Source organism: Serinus canaria, chromosome 9 (genome assembly GCF_022539315.1).
Source record: "Serinus canaria isolate serCan28SL12 chromosome 9, serCan2020, whole genome shotgun sequence".
NCBI lineage: Eukaryota > Metazoa > Chordata > Aves > Passeriformes > Fringillidae > Serinus > Serinus canaria.
In genome coordinates this window covers 3,524,389-3,544,965 of record NC_066323.1, presented here as the reverse complement: position 1 = coordinate 3,544,965, position 20,577 = coordinate 3,524,389, and the positions used below count along the sequence as shown (strand labels likewise).

Genomic DNA, 20,577 nt, shown 5'->3' with positions numbered 1-20,577 from the left:
TTAGTAGGGCATCTCTCCACTTGCAGTGAGTGCCTTGCAATAGGAGGAGGATTAATCATCGCTATTAGAGCCCTCGCTTTCCTCCACAGCCTCCTCTTCCCGGGGATGATGAGTTAATTCAGCTGGAACAATGTTAGTTCATCAAGTTTTGTGGTTTATCTGAAAATCGAATGGCAGTAATTTCATATGGCAACTGACTTAATGCCCATTTAGTCCAGGTTTTAGACAACTCCGGTCGATGGTCACAATGGGTTTAACACAGAACGTAGGAGGGATGAAACTGTAACATCGCTGCTTTCAGGCAGGTTTTCTTCCCTGCTGTAGAGCTGGCAGTGCAGGCTGTGTGCACGTGTGTTTCTGTGTGTAGGATGTGTATCCACTCCCTCTGAACCTCCCCCAGAAACATCCACACATGTGACACTTAAAACAGCAAATGCGAACCTGAAAATTTTAACATGAGTGTTTGACTTTTTATTGGGTGATAAATTGCTTCTTACTCTTATAAAGTCCACAGGTGTTTATGCCCACTCTCGCACGCCTAGTTAAAACTTTGGCTACAGCAGGAATGCTTTGAAAATAGCCAGTCACTCCTAAAATTGATTATTAAAATAGAATTACCTGTTATGCATCACATTAATTCTTATTGTGTAAAGTTCTGTTGTTTAACCCCTTCAGTCTCCTTTGGCCTGGCGTTTTCCTAGCTTCCATTTTTTTCTTATTCATCCTTTTGGCTTGCAAATTTTGCTTTCAGATCATTAATAGTGCCTAAACCCAAATGGTTTCCCAGGACTTGCTCCCACACAACCTACCTGCGTGGCTCTTTATGTGCTATGAGGGCTCTGGGACTGGAAGGAGTCTTCCAAAGGAGGCCCTCAAATTATCTGTCAAATGAAAAGGATTGAAAAGAAAAAAATTGGAAGAAATGGAGGGTTAATTGAACTTTGTTGAAATCTTATGCACGTACAAATTAAGTCGGCAAAATCCTTGCATTGTGCTTCCTCCCCCCTGGATATTGTGCCTTCTCAGGGAGTATTTCTTAGGGATCTTCCATTTTTAGGGCAGCTTCTGCTAAAAGTTGTGTTTTAAGGCAGAGAAGCAGCAGCTACATTGGGTGAGAGGTCTGGCCACCCCATGGACCCTTTGTTGCCTTCACGGGTCCCACTGCTCCATCTCCAGAAGAGCATATCATGGGAAGCAGGAGTGGGTACAAACCTGAGGGATTTATTCAGTTGTATTTCAACAAGGATGAATGAGAGAGTGATAAAAAAACCAAAACAGGTGCTTTTTTGGTCATGTTGGTAGGATTTGGAGGGCCATGCTCAAGGTTTTTTACTCTCTGAGTGGTTAGGAAAGAAAAGAGCCTTCCAGGCTGCCCAGCACATGAGGAAATGCAGAACAAGGGCATTGCCAGTGGAATTTCCCAGATTCTCCAGGATTTTGGCTTCCTTTCAAAACATGAGAAAGGTGAAGCACAGGAAAACACAGCTCCTGAGTGGACAGGAGGCCAACAGCCACATCAGTCAGCCTTGCCTTGCCCTGGCTCTTGCATGTGCTAGGGCAAGCTGGCTAATGTGCGTTTCTCCCCAGATTTTTACCATAGCCAAACTCGTGCCAGACTCATCCAGCAGGGGCTGTCTCACCCTGTGGGGGCAGTAGCCTGGAGTGTGAAAATGGCCCTGGCTGGATTTGAGAGCTTCCAGACTCTTTCTGTAATGGAAGTAATGAGCACTCCAAAGGAAAACAGCAACAGCCCTCAGCATCCAGCGCCATAGCACGGGCCTTGGCAGGGAGAGCTAGGGAAAGGTTTGGAGGAGGAAAGCATTGCAAGGAGTGTGCTCACAGCAGAAGTGGGGACCAGCAGCACTGCATCCCCCAGCATCAAATTTGGGGTGTGCTGTGAGGGCTGTGGTTTGTTTGCAGTAAGGAAAACATCTTGTCCTGCCACAGGGAAGGGTGTCTGCAGGATTTCCTCCCCACAACAGGAGTAAAATCACTCAGACAGCCAGATACCAGCCACTGACACATTTTTACATCTTCCTGATTGATGAAGTAGGTAAACCTGCTGTGATTTCTCTTCTCCTGGTTTGCAGTAACACCCAGTATCCAAAAAGTTTCAGGCTCAAAACCCAGGGCCATGGCTTGGTGTCTGCCAGAAAACTCCTTCCCACCAGGTGGCCCCTGCTTGAGGAGTGTGGGTACCACCAGCTGTGATGGCACCAACGCCCACTCTCACCTTGGAATGTGACAGAGACCCTGGCACACTGGGGTACAGGACAGAAGGGCCCTGGTCTGCTGGGATCACTCACTCCAGGATGAGAACACAGGGCTGGGCTGTCATATCCATTGGGATATGAAGGAACATGCTATTTTGGAGCCCACGTTTTAATGGGAGAGAAGAAGCAGAGCCTTTCTGCTCAGCACTTGGGGAGCTGCCTTCTGCCAGTAGCAGCTCTGTGCTGTCACAGACCAAAAGAGGGGGTGCAGCAGAGCTTGTGGGAGCACGGGGAGGGCTTCACCCACACCTGGACCCCAGCACTACAGGGCATCCCCCCTGTGTGGGCACCGAGCATTCCCGATGGATTGTGCTGTGACTGATCAGCAGTCGGGGAGAGCAGCCCAACCCACGCTCTGCCTCTGTGCAGGGCTGGGGCTGTGTGTGCTCTGCAGCTCCCCGAGCACAGTTCTGTCCCCACAGGCACAGCAGAGGTCCTTCAACTTTTTTATTGCCTGCACATGCACTGCTGTAACTTTTTTGCAAGGATACGGGGTCGTTTATTTTTTTTCCCCGAAGGCAGTAGGTGCTTTTTGAGGGGGGCAGGGGGAAATGTGTGTTTTTCTGCACTCCCCTCATTTCACACTGGTAAATGTCCTGCTCTGCCTGGCTAAGGTGGGGTGGGGAGGGCAGCTGTGGGGGTCCCTGACTCAGCTGGAAGTTGCAGGCTTTGCTGCCAAAACGGGACCCCCTCCACTGGCGGGGTGAGCCCCAGGGGTCCCTGGAGCCCTGCTCTGCCCTGGGGAAGGGGGTGCAGGGCACAGCACTGATCCTCCTGCATCCCACCGCCGGGCTGGGGGGAGGAAACCCACCCTCCAGCAGTGCCGGCAAAGCCAGTCTGACCCGAGCAAATGAAAATAATCAAAAGTAATTAGAAGCGTGCTGGACTGCTCCTCAGAGATCTGTGTGAGAGAATAAACATGCCGGAGCCCTCCGAGCCACTGCAAAGGCCCATGTCTGAGCTGTTAGGTGCCCTGACCTTGTCCACATAAAGACGTGATTTATGAAGTGCAGGGCACAGCAGCAGGGCTTCTGTCTTCTCCAGGAGAACCAAATTACTGAGGTGGAGATTAACATGCTTTCAGTTGGGCCCATTTCCAGACCAAGGGAAATTTCTTATTTACATTTTTTTTTACCTTTAATTTTCTCCTCCTCTCCCTCAGTTGAAAACCGCATTTTGGCTGGGAGGGATGAGCCAGGCAGAGTGTCAGGGCAGGAGGGGCAGCAGGGACAGGGCACCAACGTGGGGGGCACTGTGATGCCCACGCCACTCCTTCATCAAGTGCTGGAAATTAACTGACTCTTCCCCCTGAAATCAGCAGCAACACTTGTATTTTCACCTGTTTTTATTTTTCCTTTCAAGTTGATATCCGCAACACCGGGTGGGAGGAATTGACATGCAGAAACTGTGTTGCCTTTCGTTCTTGTTGCCGTTTACCAGGTCTGTCCGGGAGCATTTGGATATATTAGGAAAACGTTGTTTTCTGCGTGTTTATTTCGCTTTGCTTTTCCTTTCCCTCTCCACGTTAATGCACTCACCCCGTGTTTCAAACACTCATCACAGTGTTAGCCAGGATGCTCAGTGTTGTGTTTAGTCACCTTGAGATATATAACATTAAACCCCTCTCGAAAAGGTGGTTGTGAAGTGGCTTGTCTACAAACGAAAGGATAACATAAAGCATAATATGGACATTTGCAGTGTTTAAAAAATCACCAGTGACTTGTCTGATTTTCCCCCATTGTCCTCGGCAGCGTTTGGCCCCAGGAAGCCCATTAAACGTGGACAGTGCCGTTATTTCATCTGGCTGTGGCCGAGCTGCTTTGCTTTGCTTTAATGATGTGCTGGAATGCACGATGCCCATAGGGTCTCCATTAGAAGAACTTTTACTTCTGGGACGACCATGAAGTTAAAGGCTTAAAAGAGGCATCAGTTTACAGCCTGGTGGGAATTACTAGCAGACTGGAGTACTAACTCCTGACTGCTCCACTAATAGAGCGACTTGTTTTAAATAAACAATTGCCAACGGGACCCTGTGGAAATATTTGGGCCTCTTGAAGCGCCCACCGAACCGTCTGAGGGCAGAGGGGAAAGGCGGCAAGAGACGTTTAAACGATTTTTGCTTGAAAGCAGAAATACATCGCCGCGTGTTGATGTGTGTCTCCCCATCCCCGCATCGGGATGTTGGAGGTCCCGACCGGCCGTGGGGCCAGGCTTGACCCCCCGCGCCTCCCAGTCCCGGCTCGGGGGCATGAGCCTTCCTCCCCCTCTTCTTTCTCCTTCTCTTCCTCTGGGTTACAGCCGAACCGCTGGGAGCGCTGCATGATGGGGAACTATTAAAAAAAAGGGTTTTCCCCCAAAAAAGGGGAGCGGCGGCCCCGCTGGCGCTGGGGGCGCGTCCCGCGGTGTCCCGGCGGCGAGCGCCACCCAGCGGCGGCGGGCGGCGCGGCGGGCGAGCCCCGGAGCGGGCCGGGCCCGGCCGCGCTCCGCCGGTACCGGGAGCCGCTTTTGTTTATCCACCGGCGTTTCCTCCCTTTGTGACACGGCCGAGGGGGAGGGAAAGGGGGGGCTCCGGCTCCCTATCGGGGGCTCTGATCAGGCCGATGGGCTAGAGCAATCAGTTTCCCAGATTACTTGTATTTAATACACAATGCATCATAAAGCAAATCCCTCATCCTGACAGGGAGAAAATAGAACAGCTCATAGCGCGAGCCGGGCCAATTTATGGCTAAATTAAAAAAAAAAAAAAAAAAAAAAAAAAAAAAAAAAAAAAAGGAAAAAGAGAGAGAGAGAGAGGGAGGAAAAATAAGAAAAATAAGAAGGAAAAAAACCACCCCAACAATGGGGAGCGGAGGGAGGGCAGGAACCCACGGCCCCGCACACCGGGCGGGCTCCGGTTCCCAGGCCCGGGCGCTCTGGGAATCTCCCACCGGGTTTTTTGAGGTTAGTGACAAAGGATTTTTTTTTCTTTTTTTTCCCTGTCCTACCTACCATCACTGCGTGCGGGTTTTGGGGTTTTTTTGTTTTTTGTGTTTTTTTTTTTCCCCGCCTCTCTCCCCTCGGACAATAGCCATTATCCGAGCTAACAGGTCAATGTCACAGATAACGGGCCGCTGAGACGAATCCATCAGCATCTCCTGTCACTCGGCTTCTCGCCCTCCCCCCCGCTCTCCTTTCCCGGGCCCCCTTGGCCCCCCAGGGAAGAAAAATTCACTTTTAGTCTGAAAAATATATCTGCACTTGAAAAAAAAAGAAAAAAAAAGTGGGTGGCACGTCTGTATGGTGCAATAAAAGATACAGCTCAGCCTTCTTATTTTTTCTTTTTCCCCTGCCCTCTTCCCAAAGCACATATTCGAGGATCTCTCCGTAGTGAGCCTGGGCTGTTCCAAACTTGGCGGACGTTTGCGGCTTTGCGGCACGGTCGGATTTCGGGTCCATTTAAGCCGGGAGAGCCCCGAGCGGGGGCAGCTGCGCTGCCCCGCGGGAGGGAGCGGGCCCGGCCCCGCCGCCCCCGCCGGCAGGTAGAGCCCGGCCTCCCGCCGCTCCATTCAAGGGATTCGTTACCAAAGAAATAAAGGGAGAAAAAAATTTAAAAAGTGGTTTAGGAAGCGGCAGCAAGCGGGGCGTTTGTTCCGCGGCCCGGAACGGGGTAGTCGCGAAATTGGCCGGGGAAAAAAAAAAAAAAGAAGTTGCATTTCATTAAATATCATTATTAATAACCAGAGTGACGCGATGACGGGAACAATTCGGGTAACGCGCCGGGCGCGCCCGCACCCGGAGCGCTGGGAGCAGCCGTCGGGGCGAGCGCGGCGCAGCTCCCGCTCGCCGCAGCCCCCGCTGCGGGGCGGCCGCGACGGCGCTCCGGGCTGCGGGCACCGTGGCGAGCGGCGGCGGCCAATAAATAGAGGCGAGCGGCGAGGGCCCGAGGCACCGCGCACCGCCGGCCCCGGGCGGGGGATGCGTCCGGGGGGGGCCGGCGGGGGCTGCCCCCGCGGGCTGCCGGTGAGCCCCCGCGGCGGGGCCGCTCCTCCGCGACCTGGCGGTGACCCCCGGCCGCGGGGCCGCTGTCGCTTTAAGCGCGCCGGGAGCGCCGCCGCCGCCGCCGCCGCCCCGGACGGGGGGGCCGAGGAGGAGGGGGGGGAAAGGCGGCCGGAGCGGCCGGGGCTGCCCCGCTTTAAAGAGACAGTGCCCGAAAGGGGAGCGGCGGGAGGGCACGGCCCGACGGGGTGGGCGGGGAGGGGGGGCGGAGAGGGCCGGGCCGGGCCGGGCCGGGCCGGGCACTGCCCGGGGGTGCGGCGGGGAAGCAGCGCCGCGGGCAGGCTGCGGGTGTGGGGAGGGGGAGAGCCGCCCGCCCGCCCGTCCGCCCTCCCACGCGCACTCACTTTTCTCCCATCCCCGGCGGAGAAGTGAAAGAAGTTTGTTTTGTTGAGCGGTGCGCTGTGGGGTTTGTTGTTGTTGTTGTTTTCCTTTTTCCTTTTTTTTTTCCTTTTTTTTCTTTCCCCCCTTCCTTTCCCTGAAGAGGCTTGTGTGGGTTCTGGGTGGGTTTTTTCTTTTTTTTTTTTTTCCCCTTCCTCCCCCTTCCCCGATAACTTTTTTCGCACACGCCGCCCCAAAGCCAGCCGATAAGACCAGGAGGGGCCGAAAGGGGACGGTGATGGCCAGCCGGCAGGAACCCTCCAAGCCCCGCCGCCGCTGAGCCCTCCGGGGCCAGCAGCCCCCACCCGGGCCCCGCCGCCCCCCGCACATGGTGGAGCGCCCCGCGCCGCGCCCGCCGCTCCCCGGACCCCGACGCCCGCGGCCTTCGCCCGCGTTTAACGCCGAGATGTTGCTTCCAGCCGCCTGAAGGATATTTGTCCCTCTCCCCCCTCCCTGCCCCCGCGGGCTCCCGGCGACACAAGGTAAGAGCGGCGAGCGCGGCGGCGGCGCTGCCACGGCCCCGCGGGACGGGGCCGCTTTGCCCCGTCGGTGCCGCCGCGCCGCCGGCCCCGGGGCAAACCCCAGACGCTGGGGAGTGCGGGGTGAGCCCCCCTTCTGTCCTTGGGGGTTTCTCCGAAAGGGAAAATTACACGTCCCGTTCCAAGAGCAGCCGGAGGTGCCGGCGGCAGGGCAGCGTGCGCGCCCGTGGGGACCGAGCTCGCCCGGCGCGGCCGCGGGGCTCTGCGGGGCTCTGTGGGGTTCGGGGCCTCTGGGCTGGGGGCGAGGTTTTCTGCCTTCTCCTTCGGAGGAGAGGGCAGAGCCCGGTTCGGTGGGGCGATGCTCGGCTGCCCCGCGGGCTGCGCGCACCCGCCGCACCCCCCACCCCACGGCCGGGCCCGATCGCGGCCCCGGGGGCGCGGGGGTGACCGGGGCAGGTCCCGAGGGGACAGCGCGGGGCTCGATCGGGGACATCCGAGGGTCCGGGCAGGGACTTCCGTGGGCTCCCGGTGAGCGGACACCGGCAGCGCCGGCTCCGGCCGCGGCTCCAAGCGCTCCCCGGCGGGGCGCAGCCTCCCGAGCCCTTCGCTTTCGTTTGGGGCGTTTCAGGTTGTTTCCTTTATTTTGCTGTTAAAATGGGGTGGCTGCTGCCGGTGCCAAGGCGAAGTTGTTACAATTTAGCAGTCAGCTCCGCGGGAAGCTGTGGGAAGTTTGGAATAGGCCGATAGTGAAGCTTGCAAATAATGATATTCAGTCCGCTGCAATGATTAGTAATTTGTCATAATATTAGAATAGAACATCGTCTTTAGCTTGTCCACGAGCAGTCTCATTATATTTGTTTATTGTCTGCATAATTGGAACCATTTATTGGTGTGTATTGAATACTGCCATGGTTTGCATGAGTGTTTACGTTGTTTTTCATTTATTCTCTTTATTTTGACATAAGAAATTCTGTTATTTGCTTCGATTAAGGGGAGGGATTTAAGTGTTGCACAGGACTGTTTGGGAAGTGTAATATTAAAACAAGATAAATAACTCTGCCTACCAGATAAAGTTTGGTTCAGAGCAACAAATATAAAAATTCTAAACGAGTGCTGCAATCTATGTAAATCCAGAAACAAAACAGAAACCTTAAATGAAGCAAACACCATCTATTTTAATAATTTTTGTTATATTCTTGTCCTAGTCTTATTTATTAAAATAATAATTTCAGACACAGTCATTGATGAATGCATAGAAAATCAGGTGCCTCTTAAATTAGCATAGCATTTCTTTGCAGTAATTAGACAACATTTCGATTACTTGTAAATAATTGTCAAGACATTTTTCAGAGTGTTTGTTGTCTTTTTATTATTATGTATGTATTCTGACAGTTCCCAAAAAAATCTCAGCAGGGAAACATATTTCTGAATAAACACATTATTATTATTATTATTATTATTATTATTATTATTATTATTATTATTATTATTATTATTATTATTATTATTATTATTATTATTATTATTATTATTATATGCTTGTTTATCTGGATACCTGCGATTTATCTTTTGATTAGATTACTCAGCCAGTGACAGAAAGATTTACTCTTTCATGTTCTTCTTTTTAGATCTTGGATGAGTTTTGCAATGTGAAGTTCTGCATAGATGCCAGTCAACCAGATGTAGGAAACTGGCTCAAATATATCAAGTTTGCTGGATGCTACAATCAGCACAACCTTGTTGCATGTCAAATAAGTGATCAGGTACGTGGTGTTCACTTTCTGGACTTACTTTTTAAAGGAACATTCATGTGTCAATGGAAAAAAAAATAACAGCATTTCACAACAGCTTTTGGCCTGTTTGCTGTTATGGCAAAAGATAAGGTACAGATGGAAATGCAGAATGGAATAATTTTGATTAGGGGCATTAGAAAATACGAATTTTCAGTTTTACATATTGTTGTTCAATTCATGTGTGAGTTTTTTTGCTCTTATATCTGATAAAATTCAGGGCTGCTTTCTAAGGGATATGAAGGCATTATGTGCTGATTTTGAATTAGGAGCATTTTCTGGCTCCTGTTGCAGTCCACTTGGATTGCTGTGTTAAATCCTGGAGTTGGTTGGATGCTGTAACATGAATTTAATGGAAAGAGGGGAGGACACAAAAGTGATAATGTTACCAGTGTACTTGCATGTGTGGGGCTTTGGATTTGAATGCACACATGCATGGATATTATTGTGCTTCCCATACACTTTGCTGGAACTCGTAGTACTTATGTGCTGAATCAGGGTCTTCGGTGGCTTTCTTTTTCTTTTCATTTATTGCACTTAAATCCACTCTTTGTTGGGCTGAAACATTATTTATCCTTGTGTGTTGGAAAAAAGGCTGGGATAGGCAGAGGAGGAATGCAGTAAAGCATTTTGTTTTCAATTATACTGATGAATTATTAGGTGTTTCCTAAATCAGGGTTTGCTTTTGTCTGCGGATAACACAGGCCATTATGAAATATTTTAATGGGCAAAGTTAGGCTGAGGCAGCGTTGCTTCTTTAAAGTAAAATACGTAAAAGAGCAAAGCAACAGCTGATTGTGAATTCTTGTTTCCAATTTAAACTTTGCTACCTGCAACATAGAATTCGATTCATTTAGTCAGTGTTTCATTTTTCACCACTTAATTAACTGCATCAGGTGAATGTTAAAGATTATCTTTAGCTGATTTAATTGCCCTGACAGTATTGAAAGAAGAATCACAACCAGACACAAAGCTTCAATTAGAAATCATTCTTCCTAATCAAATTCCATACGTGTAGGAAATGAATGTGAGGGAGCCTGCTCTTTCCAGCCCAGTGCTACGTATTTCACTCATGCTAGATAGCTGATTAGAACTGGGTCAGATAACTTTCTCAGAAACTATGAGAGAAGATCTTTTTCATTTCCAACTTTTCCAGTTCAGCTCTGAGCACATTTAGCATGGAACGAGCCAGCGGACCGAGAGATAATTTCTTTTCTATACAGCAGCTGGTTTAACTAAAGAAACCATAAAGGTTATTAGTAAAAGCAAGTTATGTTTTCCAAGCTGAAATATGCTTTGTGCTGAAAAACGATAGATTCTCTCCGTGCAGAGCGTTTATGGAACAGTGATAGGGAAAGGAAACTATGTAGATTAATTGAAACAGCGAATTCAAGTATTTTACATTGAGCAGGAGCTGGCAGAGGTAGGAAAGATCAGAAGAAATTACATGCATTGGTCAAGCAACTCACTGTCCTTGGGTCGGTGTTGGGGATCTGCAGCTGAAAGTGCAGGCAAGACTGAGCCATCAGCATCTCCCTCTGAGCGCACACCCGCGCTTTGACGTTTTTGGAAGGAAAGTTATGGCGCTTTTAACTTTCTCTTTTTTTTAGTGTTTACATTTCTGACATTTGGTAATGGTGGCTGTACTGCTGCCAATAATTCCCTTCATTCACTGGAGACTTGTTATTTATTTTGCACAGTATCGTGCTGTTCATAATTCCATTTTTTTTAATAGCATTTTGTTGCTGAGATTTGCAAATTAGGGTTTGGTTTTCTTTCAAGTAGCTTGTTGTGATCTGGGTGCTGTCAGCAGGAGATTGTTGTTCATTTGGCCCTCTGGAAGTGCTGAACACTTACCCACAAAATCGTCCGCGTACTCCAACGTTTTATGACCAGAGCCTAAAAAGTTAATGCTAAAAATGTGCTCTCGAATCTTAAAGCAAGAAACTCTTTCTAACAGCTCCTCCTTCTGCTTTCTTCTGGCACAAGCTCACCAGAGGTAACATAAAATATAATGGGAAGGCAAACTGGGAAATGGACGTTACGTGGCCAAACGTGTGCGTGTACAAGGAGTGACAAATGCAAGTCAGGGCTGAGTGTGCACATGGGCTGTGTGGGGCTGCCAGGGGTCACTCAGCCTTGGTAGCTCCTGGAAAATAAAAGGGGTAAAAAAAGAAAAATAAGGGAATAAAAAGGGGAAATAAAAAAATAAGGTGAAGCTGGGTATGTGTGTCAATGGTTGTGGCTAGAGCTGGAGGGCAGAGACGATGCAGCCCAGCTGGTACAGGAGACCCCAGCTCAGCTGGAGCCACAGCCAGTGCTGGCTGCAGGCGTGGGGGGACACCCCAGCTCTTCCTGCCTCCCCCAGGGACACAAAGCAGCTCAGCAGCCCTGGTTGCACAGGGAGCATCCCCAGTCTCCACTCGCTCCCGAGCCACTGACACTCGATCAGCAGTAATTGTTCACCTCTAATTGCTTCAACTCATCTGTAAAATTCACAAGCAAACATTGGGCTGTACCTGAGAAGGTGAAAGATCCTTCCAGTGTTCCCAGCCTCATGCTGCCCACAAGTTTATACTACTAAATTCAAGGTTGACTGATAGGTATGGTTCCCAGACTGCTCGAGGCAGGATTGAGATGAACTCGGGGCGGTGTGTAATCTGGTTGCTCTGCTGTGTTCTACCTGCTGTATTTAACAAAAAGAGGGAAAGAAAAACATTTTTTTGTCATTTCCTCTCTTAGAGTTTTTTCAGAGACATACCACCCCACCCCCTGACTCACGGCTGGGGTTAGGTTTCATCACTTAGGATCAACTTTACAAAAGGCCTGGGCTCCTTCTTATGACTGTATAAATGAGCTTTGCTGAGATGAACAGCTCGATAATGGTGGGATGCAGTCAAAACATGCACGCTGGATGCAACTCATGTTTCATTTGATTGCAGCTGGAGTAGGGCTTAAAAGCTGCATTTTTGTACTTTTTTTTTTTTTAAATCTCGAATGAGGTCAATCTAAGATTTCTTTTTGCTGTCTTGCTATTATCTCCTGTCATACCCAATCTAACATGAACATATGTAATTTTGGGTGTATATCAATGGTGAAATTCCACAAACTGGGCACTCAGTTTTTTTCTTTTCCCCAAAGAGACTACAGTGTGTGCAGAGCTGCAGAAAGTCTTGTCACTGTTCTTGCCCTGGAATGTGCTTTTTCAGCTCAGAGTCAGTTTAGGATTCTAGAGAAGTTTCTGCTAACTTGGATGGCTCCTCTCTGTTTTTGTTAAATATCTATTAGTTCAACTTTTTAATGGCTTCAGAATGATTGGCTCTATTAGGCTTTCTGGCAGTCCTGTCAGCCCAGAAAAAGCATTATTTTTAAAGATATATGTTAATGGAAGTGCAGTTGCAAATCAAGCAGTGGCATGGCAGTGTCTGTCACACATTCCAGGCTGAGATCACGGTCACCTTCAAACTACAAAATTTTTTTTTTTACTTTTTTATTTTTAGAAAGATTGTTGGTAGCTGTTGAAGGTAGAACCCCAGGATATTGTTTTTATCTTGCTTGTTGCTTGCAGAGTTCTGACAGTGATACAGACACACAGTGCTGTGAAACTGCCATGGTCTTCCAGGTCCCTTTCCCCCTAACAAAGCAACTCCTGAAGAGTCCCCTTGGTTTATCCACAGAAAACTCTGAGTGACTCAAGATCACTTTAGGTTTTGGATTGCAGTGCCTGCTGAAATAGGTTTTTAGTGGGTTTTTGTGTGTGTATTTTGTTTCCTTGCCTTATACTCAAGTACGTGCCACTGCAAAGGGAACAAAACCAGTAGTATCACACTCTTAACAACATGCCCAATGTCAGTAATATAAACTTACAGGAGTGAACTTACTGCTGTAGGTTCCACCAGATCTGATCCCACCTTACACGTTTTACAAACTTTTTTAATCTGCAGGCAGAGCTTCATGTTTCAGGTTTTACGGCCACGGCCCCCTGTCCGTGGCGGGCAGGGGCTCCTTGCACAGCCACCTGCAAAAGTTGTGTATTTAAGGAATAGTTTTGAGGCTTTGTTGTCAGAGAGTGAAATTAAGATTTTGGCTGTTGTGGGTCAGAAGGGCACGCACACACTGAGCTCATACAGGGCTCTGTTCTGCCATGATTCTTCCTATGAATTGCTGGTTATTAAGCAAATAGAGCTTAATCCAACTCCCACTAAAAATCTGTCTCCAGTGGAGCAGGGATGTTTTAGCTTGGAGCTGGTGGAATGAAGAGGTGCTCAGTGGTGATTTTCCACTTGCTGCAGTTAGAGCTGAGGCTGTGGGTGAAATTCCTGCCTGGGCTTTATGACTGCCTGTGTTATCTGGAATTTGATTCACTGGTGGTGTTACCGCTCTCAGCATTGGACTGTCCTGGTGTGACCTAAAGTAAACTGTTTAAAACCAAACCTATCAACTTGTTGTTGCCGTTTCTGCAAAGTGATGAGGTTTTTCTTGCTGATTCATGTTTCATAAAAGTGATAAGGGATTTTTTGTGATGAGGGCTGTCAAATCCTACTCATCTGCTCGTTAAAACATAGAGAATTATGGGCAACCACAGAGCCAGGACAAGACTGCACCTTGCTTGATATTGGTGTGGTTCATAATGCAGGTTCATGGGTGTTAGAGGGCAAGTGATTGGTTAGATCAGCCCAGAACAGCTGGGTGACAGAAGTTGGTGTCTGGTGTCAGTGGTTAGTGATCCTCAGGAAAGAGGTTCTGCAGGACCAGAGCAGCTTGGAGGAACCTTTCACAGGAAGGCTTTCACAGAACCTAAAATTCACTGACAGTGGAAGAAAAGCTGAGTGGTACTGGGAAAGGGAGGTGGCCGGCAGCCACCAAAAAGGATGCCCTGCAGAGGCATCCTGCAGTTCCCTTCTTGTTTTGGGGAGCAGGAGGCACCTTTTCCCTCTCAAGGTAGAAGAATGGAGAGCGTTTCTGGAGCACCCTTCCTCCAGTCCTTCCTGCATAGAGATTTTGGGGCATTTTGGAAATGAAGAAGGAAAAGATTCACAGCTCTGGTGCTGAGGCACTGTGGTGCTCCCCTGCCCTCTCCACAGGGGATCATGGAGGGTCCTGGGAGGGTCCTTTCTCCCCACTGGGCTCCCACTTGTGCCCCTGCAGCCACTTGCATGCAGAGAGTTTCACCTCTGGATTTCTGCTGAAGTTTTCTTTGGGCCCAGTACAGCTTTTAGGCAGGACTCCTCTACCTTGGCCCTTGAAAAAAACTCCAGTTTGTTTCAATTTATCATTTGCCTGAGTATAGCAAAAAGAACCTGGCTCGGGTTTCATCACACAGCTCTCCAGCTGCACAAGTTGTTCATCACAGGAGCTAAAATTGAAGCTGTATTAGTTGGACCTTTTTCTTTCTTGTTTTTTCCCTTCAAACTCTTAATTACAGCTTGTTGTGGGGCTGTGTGTCTGTTCGTCCTTCTCATTTATCTGGAGGGTGTAATTCCTGGTTTTGATGGAGCTCATTGGACAGAACACTCATTAGTAGTTTTGGACATTTAATTTGTTTTACTTTTCAAGCAAATTCCACTCTTGCTCTGAAGCAGTGTGGAGGTGGATGCCATTGGCAGCATGCATGCCTCGTCTTGGGGCACATTCCCCAAAGGAGCTGGGAGATTGGGCTGCCTTGCTTGGGGTGGGTGTGCCCATGGAATGTGGTCCAGTGAGTGCTGGTGGGGCTCACCAGGGAGCAATCCACTTTTGGGTCTTCTGTTCCATCCCACCACCCCAAGCTGGGTCCTCCTGTTTGCACCAGTGCAGGATCCCTGTGTGCCTCCCCTGTGGAGGGAGCTGGGAGTTCAGCACATGGCCTGGGGCTTAAAGGACAAACTGCATCCACTCAGAGAGGCATCTCTAGCCTGCCCTAAAATCTGCATTTCTCAGGCAGCTCTGGAGCACGTGCAATGTTCTCCAAAGCTGTAGGCAGGAATAAAGGGCTCAGTTGGATGCACCAGAACACAGCTCCTCTTTGGGGCACCACAAATGTGAGCCTGGCACTTCCTGCCTTCGCTGGTGCTCAGTGACTGAGTTGCTGCTCTTCCCCCCAAAACCTTAGCTTCAATTAACCCCTCGTGGTTCTGGGGGATGCTGATGGGGGCAGAGGGGGGTCCAGGCAGGGCAGTGTGGGGCTGGCAGGGGCAGGGGGATGGCTGGGGTGCTTCAAAGCACACGGGCTCAGCGGCTGAGCGTGGCCCCAGCCGAGCTCGCGGGGAGCGCGTTTCGCTATTATTTCAATTATTACAACTTCCTGAATAGGTCGAAGGTCGTTCATAATTCACGCTTCTGTCATCTTTACACATGCCAAATGCAGTCTATTAAGCATAAATAAAATTTCAAGTGCCTGACCAGGAAAAGTAAACTGGGATTCATAACAATGAGGCCTTATTCATCCATTTCGAAGTGAATTGTGTGTGTTCCTTTTTTTTTTTCTCCCCCCCTCCCCTTTCCCTTTATGGCTTTGCAGTTTGGGAGCTTTTATTTCTGCTCGGTAGCACAGATCTCTGACCTGCAGTGTGGGTGTGGGTAGGCACAGAGCTCTGATGGGCCAGGCCTCCCCCAACTTCTCCCCACCTCAGAACCCCTGAACTTTGAAAGTGTTTCCAGATCTGAATCCGATTTTGCTCTTCCTACATAAACTGTAGTCACACACCGTTGATCCCAGGGCATGTGAAATGAGCATCTGGACTTTGCTTTTATTTGTTTTTTTCCCCCCTCCTCTGGTTGTTCCTCTCCAGTGCAGAAGCTCTTCCTATACTTGTTCTCAAGCAGACCCCAGTGCAGGTCAACCCAAAAAAGTTGGTTAATGGAGCAGCATCAGTCAACTGGAGAAATAATAGTCAGAAAATTGAAACCTTTCATTAATTACAGTCGAGTCAGGACTGTGTGCCAGAAATCTTCAAGCTTTGCAATTGAAAAATCCACTTACTTTATGATAGCATTTCCTAATACAGAAATACTGCCCGTGGTAGAGGTGCTGTTCTTGCAAGACACAGGCAGCCCAAGAGGTACCTGTGGAGCTGGGGGGAATTTGTGAGGTTCCCCATCTGGGGGCTGCAGGGTTTCCCCCCTCCCTGCCTGCCCTGGGTCATCTGCTGCTGCCTCCAAATTCAGGCAATGTGGTTCATTTCAACAGCTGGCTTCTCACTCTTTCTCAGATAGGGTAATTCCGGGAGTTTTTAGGTGGGAAGAGTGAGAAAAAAATAAGCTATTCATGTGAAGTAATAAGGACAGCTCTTAAGATCAGAATAAATTTACCTGTGTGATTGTTTTGGTTTACATTTCAGTATGTTTCATTTTAGATTCTCACTGCATTGCAAATTTATGTATAAGGGTTAGTGCAGGTGAATTTTTTCAGCATATACAGAAATTTTAAAAATTATTTTTAATAATAATTAAAGTTAATACTCTAATGATGTGAAAATGTCAGAGCTGGAAATCTGTCCCTCAGCCTTTGTTTTGGAGAATGTTAGGTTTCAGATGCAAAATAAGGAAACATTACTCAACTTTAAAAAATGAGTTTTTTTAAGCACTCACCTTGTTTCCCTGCTGAGGGATAGAGAGGCTGGCCAGGCAGTTTCTGATAGGTAGCTGGATCATTTTTGCATTTTTAAATACCAGTGCAGACAGGACAGATGGCTGCAGAGTCTGCTGCTGCTCGGGGCTGTGTCCCACAGCTGCAGGAAAGATGCTGCATCGTCCTGGGCTGCCCCAAGAGCAGTGATGCTCCCAGCACAGAGCCTGTGAACAAGACCCCCTTTATACCCCTCTCCACGTGTCCTCCCTCTGTGGTGAGAGGTGAGAAGGTCTGTCCAGTCACCTTTGGTGGGACAGTGAAAATACAGGAGAAGGCTCCTCTGTGGTTTTTGTTCGCTCCTTGGTGTGGGTGCAAAACCAGCCCAGGAAGAACAGCAGAGTTTACCTGACTGGGAAACCAGACCTGGGAGAAGAAGCAAGTCCTGGGCAGAGCAGAAGCTTTGGCACAGTCCCTCTGGGATGGTGGAAGTCTTGCAGTGTCCTGGCTGTGTCCTGTCCTTCTGCTTCCACCCCAAGACAGAGGTCTGCAGAAGTCTCTTCAGTCAGTGTGCACATATTATTATTCCACACATTATTTTCACCCCAGACCAGCCAGCAACTGGGCCTATCTCCCACAGATCCAACTGCAGCTTACCTTTCTGATATGCAGAGGCCATTGCATTTCTGGAATTAAAAATCCACTTTTCTACATGTCCATCTTAACAAATGGAAAACCACACATTGCTTGCAGCAAATCTTCACTGGCTGTGGCCCTGTCACCAGATTTATTTGCAGGAGGTAAAAGCTGGCTCCATTTAAATGTGTTTTGGCCTTTGATGGGGTGAGCTGTGTTGTCTGAGTGCGGCCCCAGCACTGAAGCTCTGCATCCTTTGGCACTGACAGCAGCATTGGATCCACAGGGGGCTGTGGTACCAGATACTTGCCTGGCTGCATGCAGGGATATTCACAGGGCACTGCCAGGCTCTCTCGGCTTCCAAAACACTCTGTGGAGTTTGAAATCCCCTCGGCCAGAGATCCAGATGGGAAACCCAAACAGCCCACGCTGGTGGTTCGATGAGGGTGGTATGGATGAGGAGGGAGGGTGGATCACACTGCCCATAAACCCCTTCTCCTGGCTTTTATGGGGAATATTGGCCACAAGCAAAGGGTTGTGGCACTGTTACCTTGTGCCTGATGTGTTTTGCCAGCACTTCTGTCACCTGCTCCACTGCCACTCCCTGCACTGTTCTCCAGAGCAGCTTTTGGGACAAATTGCAGGGAAAAAACCCTCCAATTCTGAGGAAATGCATCCAAAATCGATATTTTTAGGTGTTAAGCCCGTTTAGTGGGCATGGTTTGTGCAGGCAGGAAGGATTAGGCTGTACGGCCACCTCCTGGAGGACACCGGTATGTGCTGGCTGCCGGAGGGCGATGCTCTGGTGTGCCTGGGCAGGGAAAGCACCGCCCTGGGTGACAGTCCTCGTGTGACCCGGCAGGGAAGGTACCCACGGACCTCCAGACACCTGTCCCTAACTGTGGCAAGCTCATCTGTGGGACTTTGAGCGCTGCAGGTGATTTGCTGCCTCTCTCCCCATGCACTGCAATGAGCGTTGAGAGTTAAGGGTTTGGGAGCAAACCTTTTAAAAATACTGAGAAAAAGCAAAGGCATCATTTTTTAGCCTAGGAAGCATAGCTGTCATGTGGTTTTGTTTAACAAGGCCCGAGGAAGTTACTAATATTTATTTGAGCTGCTTCATGGAGCTTTTTAGTGCTCTTCACATTTCCTGCTGAGACAGAAAGCAGCCAGATGGATTTTGGGAATTTCCTTTCGGCAGAGTCTGGTGGTGCTGGCGTGTGCTTCCTCTGGTGCAGGGACCCAAGGGAGGGTGTCCCCTTTGCCCTCCCCCACAGCCTCCTGCCACCCCAATGGCTCCTTCCCACAGCCCAGCATCACCTGTCTGAAGGACCAAGGATCCAGCTTTGGCTGCTCATGGTGTTTCTTCATCCAGCACTGATATTTCCCGTGGTTTCCATTTGAATCTAGGGAATAGCCAGGTGCACTGGTTCTTACAAGCTTCTCTCCTCACAGCTTTTTGGACTGTGTAGGTGGTTGGGATGGAGGGCTGGATGCCTATGGCTTAGCCAGCAGCATCTCCTCATGTCTGCTTTAGAATTACAGAAACAGCAAGGTTGGAAAAGACATCTGAGATAAATGAGTAAAAGCAATAAAGTTACTTTAGTACTTTTTCCCAGTGCAACAGGAGCTCCTTCTCTTACCAGGATCACTCAGGGATGTGTTTTATGGCTGCTCTGTACTTTGGTTTGGTATAACTCAGCAGACAAGTTGCTGGTGATATCTGCAGTCATCACACAGCTCATTTTGCAGCAGAGGATGTTGAAAGCAGTTCTTTTTATCCTCACAGAGCCCAAAACACAACGGCTTTGGGGCTGGAAGGAGCAGACTTGCCATGGTCATCATGAGTGGGCAGGCTCTGGCCACGAGGTCTTCCCCAACCACCAGCAAGAGTTGATGCTTCTTTGCCTGTTGTGGTGCTCACCTTGCTTTTTCTTTCTATTTTTTTTCCCCCCCCAGATATTCTACAGAGTGGTAGCAGATATTGAACCAGGAGAGGAGCTCTTACTGTTCATGAAGAGTGAAGATTATTCACATGAAACCATGGCTCCGGACATCCACGGTTAGCCTCTTCTTACTGTTTGACCTGACAGAAAGTATCACTGAAATTAACACTGAATTTAGGAACACTTTTTCTTCTGTTGGAATCTGGGGTGGCTTCACTGCAGCCAGAGAGGAGAGCTGGACTGTGGTTGCATTTGTCCATCTTCTGCCCTTTTGTTCCTGATTGAAACTTGATTTTTTTGTGGGGTTTCAAAAGGAGAGCAGCAGTCCATGTCCTTATCTCAAGACTGTCCTGCTCCTTCAGGACATGTATGGGCCCTGGTCCTAGATTATTTTTTGTCATTTAGCCAAACAACTGTGACCTTGAAAAGAGGAAATCTGAGTTTGTCAATGTGGCTGTCACTTGTGAGGACATCCCAGCCATTCTTACGCCTCACACTTGTCCTTTACTCATCCCACGCACAGATTCTTCATCTGAAATTCCCGAGTTGTTGCTCAGATTTGTCCCCCAGTTTCCCAAATCTCCTTTGGCTGTGCTGCCTGTTGGACAGTAGTTTTTCAGCCACAGTGGGACCTGGGTGTGAGATATCTGCTTAATGCCCAGCCTGTGGCAGTTTCTGCCCAGAGGAACATTTTACAAATTTTCAGGGGTTTGGGGACAATGCACAGGGCAGGAATTATCAAAGTCTCCACTTTCTTGTAACTGCTTGTACATTCTTGTTCTCTTAAGAAAAAAGTGGGGGTTATACATTCATTCCCATTTGGTTTTGTGTTTGGGTATTTTCCCCCAGTGGTAACTTTAGTTTTTGCTGAAGGTGTCCCCTTGTGCAGCACTCTCTCCTCCCTGCCTAGTCCCCCTGGTCAAGTAGCTATTGTATAAATGACACAGAGGAGATCTCTGCAGTCACATGCAGGATCATGTCCCACAGGGCTAATTTAGAAGCAGACTGAGCCAAGGTGTTGCTCATGGACAGCCAAGAACAGAGCCCCATGACACTTTCTCTGGATCAGCTCAACTGTCAAGTAGCAACCAAGAACATTCACTGGGGATTCCAGCCAGTGCCTTTCTGACTCAGAGCCTCAGGGCATTTATATCTGGAACCAAACCAGGGTGTCTGGCTCCTTGTATGGACCAACACTAGAAAATACTGCAGAAAAAAACCATTGTGGGATGCTCTTCTCCAAGTTTGTTTCTTGGGATTTACTTTTGCAGGAATTACTAGTTAAGGGAATGCAATTTTGCAGGAATTACTACTTAAGGGAATGTCACTCAAAAGTAACACTTTGCTGATATTCTGCACTTTCCAGCAAGAAATTATGACCAATTTTTTGGAATTTAAAGCACAGAATTTAACTTCATCCATCTCTGGCTTACTTTGAACAGGGCTGGGTGCTGCAGAAGGACTGTGATGAAAATGAAGAGGCTTTTAAAAGCT

At 48.8% G+C, this 20,577-nt stretch overlaps 1 protein-coding gene across 3 annotated transcripts in view; it reads left to right on the top strand.

The window, feature by feature from the left end:
* MECOM (MDS1 and EVI1 complex locus) overlaps positions 1 to 20,577 on the top strand; it is a 325,352-nt gene that overhangs the window by 270,308 nt on the left and 34,467 nt on the right. For 2 of the 3 annotated variants that reach the window (XM_050978108.1, XM_050978107.1), the window contains exons 3-4: positions 8,794 to 8,928; positions 19,097 to 19,199. In XM_050978108.1, coding sequence (XP_050834065.1) covers positions 8,794 to 8,928; positions 19,097 to 19,199 — 238 coding nt within the window. Of the gene's footprint in view, positions 1 to 7,054; positions 7,169 to 8,793; positions 8,929 to 19,096; positions 19,200 to 20,577 lie in introns of those variants that run through there. The other variant, XM_050978109.1, reaches the window with a different exon arrangement.